This window comes from Chlorocebus sabaeus, chromosome 11 (assembly GCF_047675955.1).
Source record: "Chlorocebus sabaeus isolate Y175 chromosome 11, mChlSab1.0.hap1, whole genome shotgun sequence".
Taxonomy (NCBI): domain Eukaryota; kingdom Metazoa; phylum Chordata; class Mammalia; order Primates; family Cercopithecidae; genus Chlorocebus; species Chlorocebus sabaeus.
In genome coordinates, this window is record NC_132914.1 from 93657447 (window position 1) to 93680689 (window position 23243).

Consider the following 23243-nt stretch of genomic DNA (forward strand, 5'->3'; position numbering starts at 1 on the left):
CTGGGTCTCACCCACAGACTTCCTGGTTCAGTAGGTCTGGCGTGGAATCTAAAAATATGTGTTTCTAACAAATTCCCAGGCCCTGCTGACATTGCTGGTCCAGAGATCACACTTTGAGAACCACTGTGTTAGAGGACTAGAAAGAAGGCAAGTATAGCTAGAGTACCTAACCATGCAGGGAACAATGGTACTAGGTGAGACCAGAGAGGTAAGGAGGGAACAAGTCATTCAACATTTTATACTTCACCATAAAAGTTTGAATTTTATTCTCAGATTGGAAGCAGTTATGGTAGCTTTGAAGCAGGGGAGTGATATGATCTGATTCATGTTTCAAAAATATCACTGAAAGGTTAGAGATAGTAGGAGGTAAGGGGGTAGGGGTGACTACAAAAGGGTAACACGAGAGATCTCTTGTCATGATGAAATAGTTATCTTGACTGCAGTGGTTATACGAATCAACACAGGTGAGGACATGACACAGAACTATATTTAGACTTTATTCCAGTATCTATTTCCTGGGTTCTGTAGTTACACAAGATGGAACCACAATGGTGAGGGGGACTGGGAGAACGGTACAAGTATGGGTCCTTTGTATATTATCTTCGTAACTTCCTTTGAATTTGTAATTATTGAAAATAATTTTTTAAGATACCACCTTGTTGCTGTTTGAAAAACAGGCAATAGGGAATCAAGAGCAAAAGGAGGAGATTACTATAGTACCCTAAGTAACAAATGTTGGTGGCTTAGACTAGGATAGCTGTACTGAAGACGGAGGGAAGCAGACAGATTTAGGACATATTACAAAGGCAGAAGCAACAGGCCAGCAGACACGATTGCTAAATTAGTTTCACACACACTCCTACCACCCAGCTTTTAGTCAGCATTTATAGTAAAAACATCTATTCAAAGATTTTTTCTTTCTTTTTTTCCAGGCAGGGTCTTGCTCTGTTGCACAGGCTGGTGTGCGGTGGTGCAGTCACAGCTCACTGCAGCCTCAACCACCTGGGCTCATGTGATCCTCCCACTTCATCCTCCCCACCATAGCTGGGACTACAGGCACACACCATCACACCTGGCTAATCTGTGTCTTTTTGGTAGAGATGGGGTTTTGCTATGTTGCCCAGCTAGTCTCAAACTCCTGGGCTCAAGTGATCCTCCTAACCTCAATCTCCCAAAGCACTGGGATTACAAGGAGCCACCATGCCTAGCCCCAAAATATTTTAAAATCTTTGCCAGATCAACTGTTAAAAATATATGAAACATGATTTATTAATGGACTATAATTGGAATTGCGCATCAGTCACATCGATCAGGGGTCCCCAACTCCTGGGTCACAGACCAGTACTGGTCCATGGCCTGTTACGAACCTGGCCAAGAGGTGAGCAGTGGGCGAGTGAGCAAAGCTTCATCTGTATTTACAGCCATTCCCCATCACTCACATTACTGCTTGAGCTCCACCTCCTGTCAGATCAGTGGCAGCATTGATTCTCACAGGAGTACTAACCCTGTTGTGAACTGTGCATGCGAGGGATCTAGGTTTTGTGCTCCTTATGAGAATCTAATGCCTGATGATCTGTCACTGTCTCCCACCACCCTCAGATGGGACCATCTAGTTGTAGGAAGACAAGGGCAGGGCTCTCACTGATTCTACATTATAGTGAGTTATGTAATTATTTCATTATATATTACAATGTAATAATAACAGAAATAAAGGGCACAATAAATATAATATGCTTGAATCATCCTGAAACCATCCCCCCAACCTCAGTCTGTGGAAAAACTGTCTTCCACAAAACTGGTCCCTGATGCCAAAAAGGTTGGGGACCTCTGATACAGATGACTATCATAATCATGAGTTTGTAAAAGTTATTTATGTGGTAAAAAATTGGAAGCCACAATGGTGGGGGTTGGGGGCAGGGAGGAGACAACAGGAAGGTAAAAGAGAGAAAAGAATCAGGGACAACACCTAGATTTTTAGTTTTAGTAACTGGTTAAGTGAGGAAAGTTTGAGGAGAGGCAGATTTTGGAGAAAAGAAATCAAGAATTCTGATTTGGTCATATGAAGTCTAAGATTCCCATTACACATCTATGTGGAGAAGACAAGAAGGCATTTAAATATGAATCTAGAGATCCAGATGAAGAGCCTAACTGGAGATTCAGACTTAGGAGTAGTCAACATATACATGGCAGCAGAAATTATAGGATTGGATGAGGTCACCCAAGGAGAGGGTATAGACAGAGAAGAGACTGTAGCTCATGAGAGAGCCACAATAAAACAGAATAAACTATTCTAACACTTCCAGATCTTGAAAGTAATTAACTGGCCAATTCAATGATAACACTAAGGGAAATAAGTCAGACACAAAAGGACAAATATTATATGGTTCCATTTATATGAAGTACCTAGAATAGGCAAATTCATAGACAGAAAGTAGAATGGTGGTTACCAGGGTCTGGGGAGAGGAGGGAACGTGGAAGTATTGTTTAATGGGTACAGAGTTTCAGTTTCGGATGATGAAAAGTTATAGACATGGGTAGCAGTGATGGTTACACATGTAAATAGACAAGTATTTAATGCTGCTGAATTGTATACTTCAAAATGTTAAACTTTGTGTTATATATATTTTACCATAACTTTTAAAAAGTAATGGAAATCTACATGAAACATTGCAGATATTTTATATTCTATAATTAGTTCCAAGTAAGGATTTCCAATGATTTTTACCACCACAACATGGCAAACATTATGATTCCACTAAGAAGTGTTATTTGGCATCTTATTTATCTGGATCTTTTCATTACGTGAACTATGATCAGGAACATGCAATTTCACAGCCCAACTCATAGCCTAAGCCATTCCCTCCTCCCAATTCTACTCTTTTAAACATTACTACTAGCCTGATCCCATTCTAGATCCTACATATATCCAATGGAGTTTATGCCTTCAGCTTCAACCTTTCCTGGAACTTGTGCTATGTGTAGGAGGTAGTCCTCCTTAAACTCCCTATGTTATCCACTGTTGTAAAAAACAGTTACTGTTATAATGTAACCACAAACTGTCACAGTTATCATGTAAGAGATCAGCAAGATAAAGAGACCGAGGTAAAAGACAGAGGCTCACAATATCCATAAAACTGGGATTTGTTGACTCCAAACATGACAAATTGCTCCACTGTACAAATGGGGCTGTTAAGAATGAGAATTTGGAATCTCAGGAGAACCAGGCCATTTTAATCTTTGCCTTTTGGTGTTACTTCTAATCCTAAATAATCATGATAAGTGACATTGTTAGGTTTATCTGACTACACTTCTTGAGAACATGTACATTAGATGAAGAATTTCAGTTGGTCAGGAAGTCTCAAGTAGTATATGTACAACATAACTTTACCTTTCTACAACTGTGATTTATTCTCTTCCTCACATTTAAATTGTCACCTATTCTCCTCATCAGATTCAATAATTTCAATATATCTTCCCAATATAAGAAAAAATAAGTTCAAGGCTATGTAAACACAAGATTCTGAAATATAACTTTCTGTGGTAAGTCTTAAAATAGAATTAAGACTTATCAAACATGTGTTCTGCTGTAGTGACAGCAAAAAAAAAAAAAAAAAGACATCAAATAAATTGAGCATCTATGAGGGAAAGCTGTAGCTCAGATGAACTGAATTTTTAATTGAGATAAAATTCTTGTAACATTAACCATTTTAAAGTATACAATTCAGTGGCATTTCATATACTTAGAATGTGGTACAACCATAACCTCTGTTTTCCGAAACATTTTCATATCACCAGAGGAGATTCCATACACATTAACCAGTCACTCCTCAGTCTTTTCTCCCTATCAGCCTCTGGGAACCACTAATCTGCTTTTTGACTCTATGGATTTACCTATTCTGGATACTTCATATAAATGGAATCATAAGAGTATTTTGGGCCTGGCTCCTTTCAGTTTTCAAAGTTCATCTATGCTATCGCATATAGCGCTTCATTTATGTATTGAATAATATTCCATTCTACGTCAGACCACATTCTGTTTATCCATTCATCTGCTGATGGGCATCTGGGTTGTTTCCACGTTAGCTGTTGTGAATAGTGCTGCTACAAATGTAAATATTTGTGTACAAGACTTTGATTACCTGTTTCAATTATTTGGGGTATATTCCTAGGAACAGAATTATTGGGTCATATAGTAAGTCTACGTTTAGCTTTTTGAAGAACTGAGGTAAATTAATTTTTGACAGGTTTTTTTTGTTTTGTTTTGTTTTTGAGATGGAGTCTAGCTCTGTTACCCAGGCTGGAATGCAGGGGCGCCATCTCGGCTCACTGCAACCTCCGCCTCCTGGGTTCAAGCAATTCTCCTGCCTCCTGAGCAGCTGGGGGACTACAGGCATGCGCCACCACATTCAGCTAATTTTTGTATTTTTAGTAGAGACAGGTTTCACCATGTTGGCCAGGCTGGTCTAGAACTCCTTGCCTCCAGTGATCTGCCCACTTCGGCCTCCCCAAAGTGCTGGGATTACAGGCATAAGCCACCATGCTTGGCCTTGACAGGTTTTTAAAAACTGAACATTCAACACTTCTCAGTTAGTAAAAAGAAACCTGATAGGCTCAAAATTCTTTTTCTTCCAGGCACTACAGAATAAATTTTGTACATTTCAGTTTGTAAATTTTTGTGCAAAAATTTTATTCATATTTAGGGAAAGGTGTAATGGTAAGGCCAGTATCCTTAGATCAACCAAATTTGCAAACTTTCAACTTTTTTTTTTAACATACTGAATACAAATTCAGGATTCTTCATTCCTAGGTTCAACCAACCTGTCAATGTGCAAACATACTAGTTTCTATAAACAGACAAAATAATGTGAATTATATTATAGATTTATAACTGAGTTAAAACCTTCATAGTATGACTCAGTTATCAAAATGAGAGAGATAATATCTCACATTCTGTTTGGACAGAGGTAGAACATGCATGAGTGAGATTATGGGTATAAGTATAACCAAATGCATCATACACATAATTTTCCCAAGATGTTTATAGTATTACCCCCCAATTAATGTGTTCTGGATCTAGAGTATGCATGAAAGTCATGTGCCTAGATATGCAAGAGTAATAGGACTGTGATTAGGCCTGTGACTAATCAAGAGACAAGTGATCAAAAATTGGTCCAAAAGCAGTTTAGGGAAATTATAAACTACTGTTATGTGCCATGTGATGTTTCAGTCAATGATAGACATCATATACAACAGTGGTCTCATAATATTATAATGGACCTGAAAAACTCCTATAGCCTAGTGATGCCAGTGATGCTGTACCCGCTGTAACATAGCACAATGCATTTCCTTTTCTATGTTTAGATATACTTAGATACACAAACACTTACCATTGTGTTACAACTATCTACAGTATTCAGTACCATAATATGCTGTACAGGTTTGTAGCCTATTATTTAACAGGTTGTACCATGTAGCCTAGGTGTGCAGTAAGCTATACTACCTAGTTTTGTTAAGTGTACTCTGATGTTTGCACAATGACGAAATGGCCTAATAACACATCTCTCGGAATTCATCCCCGTTGTTAAGCAATGTATGACTGTATATTCCTCCTACTCCTTCAGCTAGCATTATGCTACTATTTGGCATTAAACAAAGCTCACTTTTGCTTCATAAACTGCTTATATTGTATGTGAGAAGATCAATTAAAAAGTATATACTTGACATTCATTATGCTATATTCTCTGAATTCTGGCATGGACTGCATCTGTGTATGTGACCTAACAGCTTTTATACTCTAAAATATGTTCCACAAGAAAAGAATGTGTTGGAGTCAGCTATTAGGCACTGACAGGTGACCAAAAAGGTGTAGAATCTCTGTGAAAGCTGTTGGTGAAATCCATGTGCTATTACAGAGAGAAAACAAGCAATAGTAGATTATGGTAGCTGATGCTACCAGCAATCTTTGTAACCCAAGAGGAATCAATGTCTCTTACGACACACTCAAGTATTACTTCAAGTAAGTCAGGTCAAGAAGAAGCTCAACAGATAACCTATTTGCCCTTCTTTACTACCTATTAAAAGTTACTACCGTAATAAAAGAAGTTTTAATAAACACATACAAATTGAAAAAACAAATATTTTTAATCTTTCACCATTTGTTAAAAACAAAGCATGTTTTAAGATAGTTAATACCAAAATATTCCAGAAAATATGCAATTGGTCTAAAATATTAGCTAAAACATACATTCATTTTCTTTGACTCATACCTTCTCTTTAGGAAAAGAGATTTGTCTTGTAGTCAAATACTAAAAATATGTCACAGAAACCATCCACTATGATACATACTGTGCTTATTTTATTCCTGATCATTGGCAAACACATTGGCAAGACCCTTCTATCATAAAAGTAAGCACACTGGGCTTCCCACCAAAAATTCAATGAGGGGGTCTAAAAGAGAATTAAGGATTTTGCTCTGGGTATCTAGAGGAGGTCCTCTGGCAAGAGGAACAACAGTAAAATCATAAAGTAATCTTTGAGATTTGACCCAAATGTAATTTGGATTTAAAATAATATCCAAATTATTATATTAAATTTCCTCTCCTCCCTACCATGACAAAAACAAAACGACGCCAGGCGCGGTGGCTCACACCTGTAATCCCAGCACTTTGGGAGGCCGAGGCAGGCAGATCACTTGAGGTCAGGAGTTCAAGACTAGCCTGGTCAACATGGTGAAACTCCATCCCTACTAAAAATACAAAAAACTTAGCTGGGCATGGTGGCCCATGCCTGTAATCCCAACTACTCAGGAGGCTGAGGCAGGAGAATCACTTGGAACCCAGGAGGCAGAGGTTGCAGTGAGCTGACATTGTGCCACTGCACTCCAGCCTGGGCGACAGAGCGAGACTGTCTCAAAAAAAAAAAAAAGGTAGATGTTATCAAGGAAAACCTTAACAAGTGAATGAAAGGCTCCTTGCAGAACAGTAGCAATGCTGTAGACTTTGAAGTGAAGAAATCTGGGTTCTAAAGTACTGGTTCTGGAGCTGGGTAACCTTGAGCAAATAACGACCCTTCTGAGGAAAGGAAATAAGAAAACTGAAGCCTGGGTAGGATAAATGGCTTACCCAGAGTCATCAACTAGGAAATGTTTAAGTGTATTAGTGTATCCAAAATCCAAACCCATGATTTTAAAAGTCCAGAGCCCACTCCACTATACCTTTTCGTCTGTCAAAACGTAAATATTTGCATTCTAGTGGAAGGGGTAAGCGTATTCATGCTTTCTAACCACTGCCACAAATCTCTAACGGGAGAATTTCAGGCACAGGTAAGGAAGATTTGCCAGATACTCTGCATATCATGACACACTGAAAGCCAGTCATGTAAGTTCCTTCCTCGTTATTATTATGACATCCCTAGGGCTATTTCAGATTTGAGTATGTAGCCTTCCTCTAGAAATTTCAACAGGATTTTGTATTTAATACATTTAACAAGCTCTTATTTTAACATCTGGATACTACTACTTTATGTTGTAAAAAGCACTGTCAAATGCATGAAACATTATGAAACTATGATGAAGCCACAAACAGAAATTTCACACACTTCCTATGCACTTTTAAGCTGTATTAACTGTGGTTATAATAACGAAAATATTACTAGTTATTTAACAATCAAGATAATATTACAAAATGCACCCTTATTTAAGAACTAGTGAAAAATGGAAGGATATGTGGAATAGAACAATTCATCAGGGTTTGGGACCAGGTATCGTAATGTTGGAGTGAGAAGGAAATATTTCAGTTAGTAAGCAAACAAAAGTTGTACAGTCTTCAATTTCCTAAGAAACCATGGAATGAGACAGAAATAAACAAAAGGAAGCTATTATGAACTTATCTAAAACGTATACTTACATTCTATTCATAAAGTAAAAGGAAGAAGCATCTCCCCCTATGCCAAATATTTACCATTATCCTTGCTGCTGTTTTCTTCAATAGTCATTTGTTCAGCCAATTCAGATAATGATTCATCAATAGTCTGGCTTCCTCGAAGAGTGAGGGATAGTCTTCTCTTAAATTTTTTCATCCTATCAATTGAATGTGGCTTGAAAAATCCTGAAAGAAAAGAATAAACACAAAACTAAAGCTATATATTTTACCACTAAAGAAAAATACCACCTGGGTTTACTGGAAATTTAAAAAATAGGAATATAATGAGGAATTCTCACTTCTGCCAAATATCACCAAATCCAACCCCTTTTTAAAAAAGATCCACCTACTCTGAATAATGCTGTATTTATTTGGCATCATCAGAAGAGCAGGAATTCTATAAACTAAAGAGTGGGACTTTAAGCATCACAAATAAGTTTAGAAGGATTGGAAATTTTCTTAAAATGTGTATTTTAAAAGCCATTTTAGTAAAATGTCAACATTATTTTGATGCTTAGGTTCCATCACATAAATATCAATCATCATATTGGAACCAGCCAGTGGTATCTTCAGATGTAACTGGGGGGAGAGTAAGGTAATGGAGGAAGACAAAGAACAATGTTTGACAATTAAACAGCTCCAACAAGAAATTTTCCTTTTTACGCTCTTACACAGCCAGTACATTAGAGTTTGGTTTTGTTTTTCCTTGTTAGGCTTTCAAGTGTCTCTTTCATCCTAAGAGAACCAAGCTTTAGAAGGAAGAAACGAAAGCCAAATTAGCTGGTACTGAATGCCCGACACACAGTAGATACTTTCCTATCTCTAATTAAGTCTTCCTCATTCTGAAAAGCTAAGTACACTATCCCATTTTCATACATGAGGAAACATGCTCAAAGAAGTTCCTTGACTCATGTCAAACAAATAAATGACAGAACTAAGATTTAAAACCAGAATTACCACTTACTTTTTCCTCCACACTTTAACATCTTTGAAATCAGAATGTATCTCACAATTAATATGGTATCAAAATGTAACCGGCAGTATTTTTTCTTACGGGTACATAAATTAATGGTATAATTCACAGTAGAGTCTTGGATATGATGAAACAAGGTACTCATGCCAAACCCAAATTCTTGACCCACAATTTCCTTTCTAACTTGGTATTTCTGTGATGAGCTGGCTTACCAGATTGCCATGCACGCTATAACCATTATCCCAATCAACCAAGAATAAGGGCCACATAACACCTCTATGTTAAAGTACTGGAGATTTACCATCCAGCTCCGGATATCTATTTTATATCTGTACATGTTTTGCTTATTTTTTCAGTATAAGAGTTTATTCTAAGTAACTGAGTTTACTGAACAGGTAATCTATGCATATTAGTTATAGAATAATTTTTGTTTGCTCAAAAGCTGGGGGGAGGTATCACAAACTTATAAGTAATAATTTTATATTTTACCACTTTCATATTATATACTTATATTTTAAAATAGAAACCAGCTGGGCATAGTGGCTCATGCTTGTAACGCTGGCATTTTGGGAGGCCAAGGCAGGAGGATCTCTTGGGGTCAGGAGGTTAAGACCAGCCTGGGAAACAGTGAGAACTTGTCTTTACTGAAAAAAAAACAAAAAAAATTAGCCAGGCATGGTGGCATCTGCCTATATGCTCAGCTACTCAGGAGACTGGGGTGGGAGGATCACTTTGAGCCCAGGAATTTGAGGCTGCAGTGAGCTACGAATGTGCTACTGCACACCAGCTTGAGTGATAGAATGAGATGCTGTCTCTTAAATAATGTTAATAAATTTTTTAAATCCACTATAAAAATACCAAAAAATACTAAACACATATTAAAATAGCAAGAGTTGCAACTGCACTTCAATAAGGACTCTTTTCACCTATATGCTCTAAAATACGAGACATACTTTGGTGAGATACACTTTGGTGAAATATTGAAAAGTTCCTATTCCTTAGCTCAGTTTAAAGTCAAGTTTATGCTCCTAAATGTTTTCTATTAATGTATCCTCCAGTTCACAAATCCTATTTTCATCTGTGTCTAATCTACAGTTAAACCCATCTGTTGTGCTCCAAGTTTTAGTTACTGTATTTTTCAGCTCTAGAATTTCCATTTGATTCTTTTCTACAGATGCTAGTTCTCTAGTGAAATTCTCCACCTTGGCATCTATTTTCATGAACCAAATACAGTATTTTACAGTCCCTGTTTTTAACTCCAAAGTCTGCACAATCTGTGGATCGGTTTCTCTTGTCAATTTTCTTCTCTTGATCTTCCTGTATGCTTAGTAATTTTTTATTGTATGTAAGACATTGAGTTATCACACACAAATGTGTATAGAAAAACTGTAGAGCCTCCAGATTGATATCACCTTCCTCCAGAGAGGATTTAATTTTTATTTTTTTAACAGTCTCTGTAGGAGCAGACTGACACAATCCAATTGAGACTGAGCTGACTTGAGACTGGGTTTCAGACACTATAAAGATTGGTAGGCCTCTGATTTGTCCTCACTCTATGGTGTGGCTCTTCAACAGATTCTAACTGTAAACCTAGGGCCAGAACAACAACAACAAACTACTGAAAGCTCCATTCAACTTCTTAGTCGTTTTTTGCTCATTTCTTACGCCTTGCTCAGCTTTTATCTTCTTACTCCCAACAGTTTAAGAGTTGGAAAATGGATCAAGAGGAAAACCAGCACAGAGTGTGTCTGCCTCACTTCTCTTCTGAATCTTGACTCTTCAAGTGTTGATTCACGGAGAACCTTTACAATGCCTTCAAAATGATTTTTTCCCCCAGCATTTCTAGTTTTCAGCAGTTTTAGTCTGTTACAAGTTACTCCATCATAGGCAGAAATGGAGGTTTTGATGTGGATTAGATAATACATGCACTTTCCAAGCAAGGTGAATTTAAAGGAGAAAGTAAACCATGAAGTTGATTCCAATTAAGAAATCTGTTAATTGTATGGTTATTCTAAATGCTATTCTTTACTTCTGATAGTCAACCTTTATAGCTCTACCTTGAGTCAGTAACTCAGGCCATTTGTTTAAACATATTAGATATTTAAGTTGTACTGAGCTGTTGCCACTCTCATCTACCCTTTGTTTCTGTAAGACTTTACACTAGCGACATCTTCCTTTGCTGGGCTCCCAAATCACCCTGTGCAGTAAAGAAGTAACTAGGGAGGCTTGGGGTACTCTAACTGCACATTCTGAAAAAAGCACTAGTCTGTGAGAGGCTCCTGGGAGATAACCTCCGAGCCCTTGGAATATCCTGCCTGGTAAGAGTGTCTCTGTATAAAAGAGACCTTGGATCACATCAGATAATCTATATAAACAATATGAATTATGTTTAATGCTTGTTTTGTATGCCTGGGGCTTTTGCACATACTGTATCAGTCTGATTTCTCAGGTGAGGAAGGACCTGCAGGAGAGGCTGGAGATTGAGTAACTAAAGTCAGTCATATGAGCACTCTATGCCTAACAGATCCACAGTAATTTTCTTGCACAAGACTCAGGTGAGCTTCTCTGGTTAAAGCTCTTTGCATGTTGTCATAGCCCATGCAACTCCAGTGGAAGAAGACAAATGAAAGCTCACATCTGGATCCTCTTGGACTTCAAGCTATATACCTTTTCTTTTTGTGGATTTTTATCGGTATCTTTTAGCCATAACAAATCATAACCATGAGTTTAACAGCTTCTCATAACCATGAGTTTAACAGCTTTTCTATGAGTCCTTCGAACAAATCAAGCATGATGGGTTGGTCTTGGGGATTCCCAACGCACACTCCAAGAAATCTACATGCCCCAACAACAAGTCCTAAGAGATGGTAGCTCATAACTACCAACATTTCCGACTCCAGCTTTCTCAAACACAGGCATCTAGTCACTAATGCGTATCCAACTATACAGACATCACCACTTCAGAATCTTGCCACACCACTTTTGAATGATCATTTTGCTGACCACCAGACCTGCCTATTGTTCTGGATGACAAATAAGGACCAAATAATAAAATATTACAGAAATGTAACTACAGAATTAATTCATATAACATAGTAATATTCTGTAACATAGATCAACTATAAATGGATTCAGCATCTATTACAGCACAGAACTGAGCTGTCCAAAACTGTAGCCAACAGCAGGCTAATAAGCACTTATTATGTATGTAGACACACTTGAAAGTATGTAGTCCAAACTGAGTTGTGCTCCAACTGCAAAATACACAGTGGACTTTGGTTGCCAGGGGCTGGGGGAAGGACAGGAACGGAAAGTTATGCTTTCATGGGTACAGTTTACATCTTGCAAGATGAAATGAATTCTGGAGATGGAAAATGGTGAAAGATGCAGAAAAATATGAAATAAATACTGCTGAACTGCACTTCAAAATGGTAAAAATAGTAAATTTTGTTACGTGTATTTTACAACTTTTTTAAAAATTAAAAAAAAAACCTTAGTGGCTTCAGACAATAACACTTCTTATCCCTCACCAAAAAAAGGTTAATAACTATTACATTAATAACATGTTGAGGGCCAAGTGCAATGGCTCATGCCTGCAATCTCAGCACTTTGAGAGGCCGAGGTGAGCGGATGACTTGAGGCCAGGAGTTCAAGATCAGCCTGGTCAACATGGTAAAACTCCATCTCTACTAAAAATACAAAAATTAGCCAGGCATGGTGGTGCGCGCCTGTAATCCTAGCTACTTGGGCTGAGGCATGAGAATCACTTGATCCCAGGGGGCAGAGGTTGCAGTGAGCTAGGATCGTGTCACTGCACTCCAGCCTGGGTGACAGAGTGACTCTGTCTCAATAAATAAATAAATAAAATAATGTTGAAAAATATTTTAGATGTTTGGTTAAGTAAAAAATATCACCAAAATTAACTGCCTTTTAAAAAGTTTTCAAAAAATATGCCTACAAAAATCTTAAAAATTACATATGGGGTGCCCATTACATTTCTACTGGACAATGCTGATATGGAGCATCAAGTAGATCTTCATGGTTTTAAGAGAGTCCAAAAGAAAAAAATAGAATCACATAAACCTTAATCTTTTCTTCATATAGTGCACTTGAACAATATATCAGAGGACATTCTATGTGCTTCTAACTCAGAATAATATGCACGGCACTTATTTCATCACCAAAGAGTGAAGAAAATCCTTGTCTATAAAACAATTTTAACTATGCTTATTTTATATTCTGTCAGGAATAAGAAAGTTATTTCTAATTCCTAAAAGCAAGAGAAAAATACTTATAAAGCTAAACCTTACTACAAAATTTTCAAATAAAATCCTATCTTCAAATTGTTCCTATTTTTAATCTGTGGTATAATTGTAAAGCTTTAATTAAGTTACAGTGATTTGTAAACACAGATAATAAAGAATTTCATTACCACAGCCTAGATCATTATTACAGAAAAAATATTCCCAGATGAAATAGGTTCCTTGACATTTCTAATCATCTTTAAGTAGAACTGTGCATATCAACATTTTTCGTTAGCTGAGAACAAAAGCACATATGCTAAGCTAAAAACACCTTTTGTGATGTAAAAACTACTACTTACATTAAAAACTACTACTTACTACTACTTACATTGGCTTTAAGGTTAATTTTTAATATTTACTGTAATAGGGCAGTGCTAAATTACTGATTATCTAAAATTTGAACACTCAAGAGTTTGGTTAAAATATTTTATCAGTTTAATAAAAATGTTTGAGATTATTAAGATCTTTACATTATCATTTCTTTTTTAACTTTTAGGTTCAGGAGTACACGAACATGTTTGTTATATAGGTAAACTGCATATATGGGGTTCTGTGGTGTGCAGATTATTTTGTCACCAAAGTAATAAGTATAACACCCAAGAGGCAGTTTTTTTATCCTCTCCCTCCTCCAATCTTCACCCTCAAGTAGGCCCCGTGTCTGTTGATCCCCTCTATGTGTTCTCATTGCTTAGCTCCCACTTATGAGTGAGAACATGTGGCATTTGGTTTTCTGTTTCTACATTAGTTTGCTTAGAATAAACGGATGAATCTGGAGGCCATTATCCTACACTACCGTTTCTATGAATATTAAGACAGATTAAACAATGTGACTTAATGGTAAACGACTAAATGTTCACATTTCAGTGTGAATGTCATTCTTCAGAGGGCCCTTTTCTGACTCTATTCCTTTATCCTTAGTTTTTACTCATAGCACTTACCATATATATATACACACACACATACACACACACATATTGCACATGTATACACACACATGTCTCATATATGTACATGTGTATACTGCAAAACTAATGTTTTTCTAGATGCCAAAAACACTGTTAGCTTTCTGTAATACTTAGATCAAATTTAAAATGGTAGAAGGGCAGTAAAGGGTAACAGAATGACAGCATATAACTCTCTATTTAAAGACAGTTGAAAATGTTCAAAAATCAGTTCTCAACAATAAGCACATAAAAGGAACTTGCAAATATAATGTATTATCTTACTTCACCTTGGGCTAAACTTGTTCTTGGATTATCTGCTATACAATTAAGGAAAGTTTTTATGTTTCTTTTATCCCGAAAAGGTAAGTATTCTATTTACTTAAAGAATACAGATAATGTAGAATGCCAACTGATGGGCCTTGGGAATAGAAAAATATGCATACCATACACTGTTTTTAAAGACGATAACAGCTATAAATACCCCCAAACTAGACGTTTCGGTATGAGTCTTTACTTGTAAAAATGGTGTTACAGTGTGGTTTTCTCAGCATTTGCAGTAAGAAACTCTTTGGATACAATTTCACCTTATATTCAAGCTACTCTAATATAAAAGGATGTAGTAGAGTGGCAATCCACTGTTTATGTTTTTGAAATATTCTTAAAACAGTTTTTTGCTAATAATTGCAAAATATTAAAGGAAATGCTAAATGTTATTTTTAAATGACTTTTCTTTAGGTAAATAAGCAAAGTTTACACGTAGATCAAGTATTGTGAAGAATAAAATCTAGGATTTATATGGGAAACTAAGGTTTTTCCACTTAATGTTGCTTTTGTCAGTCTTTCTGAAATATCAAACAGAGATAAAGACAGATTTATTTCTTCATAACATTTTCAGCAACTATGACTATAAATAAAAACTACTGTATAAAAAGTGAACTCATTAGGCGGCATGTAAGCAAATACTCTGTTATTTTCCCCACAATAATTAAGTCATGACAAATACCGAACACACTCCAGGACATGTAAGCTGATCATACAGAATGAGGAATAACCAATGTTTAAAACTTAAACTTTTTTCACTAGAGACAATGTTGTTATTTGCATAAAACACAAAGTAAAATACAAAAATTAGCCAGGCATGGGGGTGTGCACCTGTAATCCCAGCTACTTAGGAAGCCAAGGCAGAAGAATAGCTTGAACCTGGGAGGTGGAGGTTGCAATGAGCTAAGATCATGCCACAGTACTCCAGCCCAGGTGACAGAGCGAGACGCCATCTCAGAAAAAAAAGAAAAGAAAAGAAAAAAACCCATGAAGTGAATGCACAAAATACTGACAGAACACTGAATTAAAATTGCAATCATACTATAGGTTTTTTAAACAAACACTTAAAAATTTTAATCCTTGGCCAGGTGTGGTGGCTCTCACCTGTAATCCCAGCACTTTGGGAGGCAAAGGCAGGCAGATAATCAGAGGTCGGGAGTTCAAGATCAGCCTGACCAACACAGAGAAACCCCATCTCTACTAAAAATACAAAATCAGCTGGGTGTGGTGGCACATGCCTGTAATCCCAGCTACTTGGGAGGCTATGGCAGGAGAATCACTTGAACCCGGAGGCAGAAGTTGCAGTGAGACACGATCATGCCATTGCACTCCAGCCTGGGCCAACAAGAGAGAAACTCTGTCTAAAAAAAAAATTAATCCTTGATGTGTTCAAATCTGAGGCTGATTCTTTTCTTTTGATAGTATGAATAGCAAAACACACAAACTAGAAAAAAAGAAATGTACCAAATATCTTCCTCCATTCATAAACATCATGAGAAAGACAATATTAGTTTATTGTGACACTTGAGGTGTAAAATGTCAGAGAAAAGAATGCCCTAGAGCTTGGTCCTTGTACCAAAAACAACCAGTAAACTGGAAAAACAACAAGAATCAACTATCTTCCAAGTATGGAACCTAATTAGACACTTAAAACAACCAGGAAAGTGCTTCATGCAGACACTACTGATCCTGATAGGAGACCCACATGGGCAAACCAGTAGCTACCATTCCCCATTTCTCAGCTTTGCCACGACAGTAGGGAATAGCAGCCCCCATCTCTGGAGCGACTTATTAGTGCCACAGCAGGCAGTGGTAGAAGTTTGTCCTCCAAAAATTCAGATTTGAATATTTGGTCAGTTTGGTGGATCACTGAGAGACAGGCACAGAGGCAGATGTTTGCCTTTATTTAGGCCCTCTGGGGCTACCGGGCAGGGGAGGCGCATCTGCATCTACTCTAAGATCTAACAAGACAGCACCTTCTTTAAACCACATATTGTTATATCATTGCCAGGTCACTGACTTACTACAGAGATAATGGAATAGAAACTTCAGCGACTACACACACAAGAAAAACAGTTTGCAAAAATGGTTTTGGAAAGTCACAAAGGGATGACAATAGCCTTCAACTAGCCAAGAAAGGCAAAAGGCCTGATGAGTGGGAGAATCTGATAACCACAGTTATCACATTGTAGTACAGTAGCCAGGTCTCAACAAATAACCACAGAGCACACAAACAGGAAACATGGCCCATTAAGAATAAAAGCATTTGACAGAAACCTGAAGCAGCACAGAATTTGGAATTGCTAGTCAAAAATGTTAAATCAACTGTCCTAAATATGCTCAAAGAGCTGAAAGAAATCAGAACAATGTATGAGCAAAACAAGAATATCAACAAAGAGACTGAAGTTATAAAATGGAACCAAACAAAAATTCCAAAGCTAAAAATTACAATAACTATAATTTAAAAATTCACTAGAGCGGTTCAACAGATTTGAGCAGGCAGAAAAAATGATTAGCAAATCTGAAGACTAGGCAATTAAAATTAACCAGTCTTAAGGATACAAAGAAAAAAGCATGAAGAAAAATGAATAGAGCTTGATGAACCTATGGGACAGGGACACTATCAAGTGTACCCACATACACAGCACAGGAGCCCCTAAATATAAAAGAAAGGGGGAAATATTTGAAGAAATAATGGTGAAAAGCTTCTCAAACCTGATGAAAGACATGAATATATACATCCAAAAATTTCAGTGAAATCCAAGAAAAAATTCAAAGGAGATACAAAATTGAGACACATTATATCCAAAGTGTAGGAACCCAAAGACAAATAAAGAATCTTGAAAGCAGCAAGAAAAAGCAACTAGACATACACATGGGCTGCTCAGTAAGATTGACAGCTGATGTGTCATCAGAAACTGTGATGACCAGGCCCCAGTAGGAATGGAACATTTTAAATCTAGAGAGGAAAAAAAGTCAACCAAGAATTTTATATTCAGCAAAAACTATCCTTCAAGAATGAAGGAGAAATTTCCAGATAAACAAAAGCCAAAGAAGTTTGTCACCAGTAGACCTACTCTACAAGACAGATAAAGGGAAACCCTCAGGATGTAATGAAAGGACATAAGAAGACATAACACTGGTAAAGGTAATTACACAGGTAATTATAAAAGAGAGTATTCATGCACTTTTGGTTTTTAACTCTTCTTTCTGCTTTTCTTGTTTCTCTAGTTATTTTATTATTGTTTTTTAAGTTCTGGGGTACATGTGCAAGATGAGCAGGCTTGTTACATAGGTAAACACGTGCCATGGCGGTTTGCTGCACTAACAACCCATCACCTAGGTATTAAGGCCAACATGCATTAGCTCTTTTACCTAATGTTCTCCCTACCCCCACCCTCCTCCGACAGGCCCCAGTAAGTGTTGTTCCCCTCCCTGTGTCTAAATGTTCTCACTGTTCAGCTCCCACTTATAAGTCAGAACATGAGTTGTTTGGTTTTCTGTTCCTGTGTTAGTTTGCTGAGCAAAATGGTTTCCAGCTTTATCCATGTCCCTGCAAAGGACATGATCTCGCTCCTTTTCATGGCTGAATAGTATTCATGGTGTACATGCGCCACATTTTCTTTATCCAGTCTATCAATGATGGGCATCTGGGTTGATTCCAAGTCTCTGCTATTGTGAACAGTGCTGCAATGAACATACACATGCATGTATCTTTATAACAGAATGATTTATACTCCTTTGCGTATATATCCAGTAATGGGACTGCTGGTCAAATGGTATTTCTGGTTCTAAAACTTTGAGGAATTGCCACACTGTCTTCCACAATGGTTGAACTAATTTACATTCCCACCAACAGTGTAAAAGCGTCCCTATTTCTCCGCAACCTTGCCAGTTATCTGTTGTTTCTTGACTTTTTGGTAATTGCCATTCTGACTGGTGTGAGATGTTATCTCATTGTGACTTTGATTTGCATTTCTCTTAAAAGGCAAAAAAAAAAAATTATAAATCTGCTGATGGGCACAAAAAATATAAAAAGGTAATCTGTGACAATAACAATATAAAGGGGAAGAGATAGAGATATACAGGAGCAGACGTTATACACTACTAAGTTGGTATTATTTAAATGAGGTTACTATCATTTTAAGTTGTTAACTATAATCCCCAAGGTAACCACTAAAAAACTAACTACAACATATTACAGAAAAGGAAAAAAACAAAGGAATTGGAATGGTACACTATTTTAAAAATTAGCTAAGTGCAATAAATAGGCAAAAAAAAAAAAAAAAAAAAAAAAAAAAAATTGAGGAGTTAGAAACAAGACATACAGAAAACAATAGCTAACTAGAAAAATGAGTTCTTCCTTATCAGTATTTTAAATGTAAATAGATTAAACTCTTCAATTAAAAGGCAGAGACTGTTAGACTGGAATTTTTAAAACTCAATCCACATAAATGCTGTCTAAAAGAGACTGGGTGCAGTGGGGTCATACCTACACTCCCAGCACTTTGGGAAGTGGGTGGATCGTGTGAGGTCAGGAGTTCAAGATCAGCCTGGCCAACATGGTGAAATCCCATCTCTACCAAAAACACAAAAAATGGCCTGGTGCAGTGGCTCACGCCGGTAATCCCAGCACTTTGGAAGGTGGAGGTGGGCACATCACAAGGTCAGGAGATCAAGACCAGCCTGGCCAACACGGTGAAACCCCATCTCTACTAAAAATACAAAAATTAGGTGGGCATGGTGGCACACGCCTATAGTCCCAGCTACTCGGGAGGCCAAGGCAGGAGAATCGCTTGAACCTGGGAAGTGGAGGTTGTAGTAAGCTGAGATCACGCCACCGCACTCTAACCTGGGTGACAGAGTGAGACTCTATCACCAAAAAAAAAAAAAAAAAAAAAAATTAGCCAGGCGGAGTGGCCGGGAGGCTAAGGCAAGAGAATTGCTTGAATCCAGGAAGCAGAGTTTGCAGTGAGCCAAGATTGCACCACTGCACTCCAGTCTGGGCAACAAGAGCGAAACTCTGTTTAAAAAAAAAAAAGCCGGGCGTGGTGGCTCACGCCTGTAATCCTAGCACTTTTGGAGGACAACACAGGTGGATCATGAAGTCAAGAGAGCGAGATCATCCTTGCCAACATGGTGAAACCTCATCTCCACTAAAAATACAAAAATTAGCTGGGCATGGTGGCAGGCGCCTGTAGTCTCAGCTACTCAGGAGGCTGAGGCAGAAGAATCACTTGAACCCGAGAGGCTGAGGTTGCAGTGAGCCGAGATCACACCACTGCACTCCAGCCTGGGTGACAGAGCACGACTCCGTCTCAAAAAAAGAAAAAAAAATCAAAATAAATTTTTAGCTAGACTAACAAAAAGAGATTAGACTCAAATGACTAAAATCAGAAAGTGGAAACATTACTACCAAATATACACAAATAAAACGGATTATAAAAGGATGGTATGAACAATTATATGCCAACAAATTGGATAGCTTAATGAAACAGACAAACTCTTACAAACACACAAACCAGCAAAACTGACTTAACAAGAAATAGACGACCAAAATATACCAAAGAAGTGAGGTGACAATCAGTATAAAACACTTCCAATGAAAAAAAAGCCCAGGACCACCAGATGACTTTACTGGTAAAGTCCACCAAACATTTAAAGATGAATTAACAAATCCTTCTCAACCTATTCCTGAACAACTGAAGAGGGGATAACACTTCTTGACTTCTATAAGGCCAACACTACCCTGACACCAAAGCCAAACAAAGACATCATAAGAAAAGAAAATTAAATAACTCAGTATCCTTTATAAATATAGATGCAAAAATCCTTAAGAAAATACTAACAAATTGAATTTGGCAGTATATTAAAAAGATTATACCAAGTGAATATATAACGAACTAGGATTTGTCTCAAGAATGCAAGGGTGGTTCAACATAAGAAAATCAATTAACGTAGCCAGGCGCGGTGGCTCACGCACGTAATCCCTGAACTTTGGGAGGGTAAGGCGGGTAGATCACCTGAGGTCAGGAGTTGGAGACCAGCCTGGGCAACATGGTGAAACCCCATCTCTACTAAAAAGACAAAATTAGCCGGTCATGGTGGTGCATGCCTGTAATCCCAGCTACTCAGGAGGTTGATGCTGGAGAATCGCTTAAACCCTGGAGGCGCAGGTTGCAATGAGCCGAGATTGGGCCACTGCACTTCAGCGTGGGCAACAAGAGCAAAACTGTCTCAAAAAAAAAAAAAAAAAGAAAATCAACTAATGTAATACATCACACATTAGCAAAATGGAGCTAAACCACATGAACTCAACTGATTTAGCCAAAAAAAAAAAAAAAAAAAAAAAAAAAAAAGGATTTTACAAAATTGAACACCCTTTAATAATAAAATCACTCAATAAACTAGGAACAGAAAGGAATTTCCTCAACATGAAAAAGCCGTATATAAAAACCCACAGTTAATATCCTATTCAATGGTGACAGACTGAAAGCTTTTCTCTTAAGATAAAAAACAAGACAAAGATGCCTACTTGCACCACTTCTGTTCAACATAGTACTGGAAGTTCTAGTCAGAACAATTACGCAAGAAAAAGAAATATAAGGCAGCCAAATAGGAAAGGAAAAAGTAAAACTATCGCTATTTAGAGATGACATGATCTCATATGAAGAAAACCCTAAAGAATCCAAAAATAAAGCCCTGTTAGAGCTAATAAACTAATTTCCTTAAGATATAGAAAGAAAACTGCCATGATGAAATCGGTTGTATTTCTATAGGTTAGCAATGAACTACATGAAAGGGAAATTTTACCAATACTTTGGGAGGCTGAGGCAGGCAGATCACGAGGTCAGTAGATCAAGACCATCCTGGTTAACATGGTGAAACCCCGTCTCTACTAAAAATACAAAAAATTAGCCGGGCGTGTGGTGGGCGCCTGTAGTCCCAGCTACTCGGGAGGCTGAGACAGGAGCATGGCGTGAATCTAGGAGGCAGAACTTGCAGTGACCCGAGTTTGGGCCACTGCACTTCAGCCTGGGTGACCGAGTGAGACTCTATCTTAAAAAAAAAAAAAAAAAAAAAAAAAAAAGGGAAATTTTAAAAAGAATTCATTTAGAATAGCATCAAAAACAGTAAAACACTTAGGAATAAACTTAACCAATGCAGTGACAGACTTATATGCTGAAAATTATAAAATATTATTGAACAAAATTAAAGAAACCTAAATAAATGAAAGTATATCCCATACTCATGGATTGGAAGATTTAATATTAGTAAGATGTCAACAGTATCCAAACAATCTATAGATTTAATGCAATCTCTATCAAAATTCCAATGGTGCTCTTTTGCGGAAAAAGAACATAGTCTAAAATTTGTTTCAGTTTACAGTGAGCTATGATTATGCCACTGCACTCCAGCCTGGGTGATAGTGGGATCCTGTCTCAAATTAAAAAAAAAAAAAAAGGGAAGAAGATGATATCCAAAATTTATATGGAATTCCAAGGAACTTTGAATAGTTTTGAACTATAAGAACAAAGGTGGAGGTCTCATCTGTCTTCATTTCAAGACTTAATAAAAAGATAAAAAGCTACAATAATCAAAACATTATGGTATTGGCATAAGAATAGATATACAGACCAAGAGAATAGAACTGAGAGCCCAAACACAGACTCTAACACCTGATTTTTGACAAAGATGCCAGGACCAAATAGGGAAGGGGCAGTTTATTCAGCAAATTGTGCTGGGAAAACTGGATGTTTTCATGTAAAAGAGTGAAAGTGGACCATTACCTTACACCATGTACAAGAGTTAACTCAAAATGGATCAAAGGCCTAAATATAAGAGTTAAAACTATAAAACCCTTAGAAGAAATAATCCTGATGTTGGATTTCACAATGATTTCTTAAATATGACACCAAAGGCACAGGCAACAACAAAAAAAGACCCCCCAAAAAATTGGACTTTAAATTTAAAGTGATAGTAAAGAGAGTGAAACAACCCACACAATGGGATAAAATACTTGCAAATCATGTATCTGATAAGAGTTTAATATCCAGAAAGAACTGCTACAACTCAACAAAAAACAAACACCCAATTTAAAAATGGGTAAAGGCTTTGAATGTACATTGCACCAAAGATATACCAATGGCCTATAAGTACAAAAAAAGATGCTCAACAGTATTACTCACTGGAGAAATGCAAACCAAAACCACTATGAGATACCACCTCATACCCACTAGGATGACTATTATCAAACAGAAAGCAGTGTCAGTGAGGATGTGGACAAACCGGAACACTGATGCAACTGTAAAATGGTGTAGCCATTGTGAAAAACTGGAAGTTCCTCAAAAAACTAAACACAGAATAATCATATGATCCAGTAATTCTACTCCTAGGGATATACAAAAAAAAAAAAAAAAGAAAAAAGAAAAGAAAAGAAAAAGAAAAACTGAAAACAGGGACTCAAATAGATACTTGTATACCAATGTTAATGGAAGCATTATTCACAACAGCCAAAAGGTGAAAACAACCGGCCAATCAACAGATAAACAAAATGTGGCATATATATACAATGTCATAAAAAGAAATGAAGTTCTGACATATGCTACAACATAGATGAGCCTTGAGAACATTATGCTAAGGGAACTGAGTCAGACACAAAATGACAAATATTGTATAATTCTACTTATATGAAAAAGCTCTAGAAATAGTTGTGATGGTTACACAAAATTTTGATTTTAATTGTCATTGAACTTTATGCTTAAAAATAACTAAAATGGTA

General features: G+C 37.1%; 1 protein-coding gene across 1 annotated transcript in view; it reads right to left on the reverse strand.

The window, feature by feature from the left end:
- The window catches only part of CDK17 (cyclin dependent kinase 17), a 115752-nt gene that overhangs the window by 42679 nt on the left and 49830 nt on the right, over positions 1–23243 (reverse strand). The window contains exon 2 of the mRNA XM_008004314.3: positions 7959–8105. Coding sequence (XP_008002505.1) covers positions 7959–8076 — 118 coding nt within the window. The 5' untranslated portion in view covers positions 8077–8105. The remainder of the gene's footprint in view (positions 1–7958; positions 8106–23243) is intronic.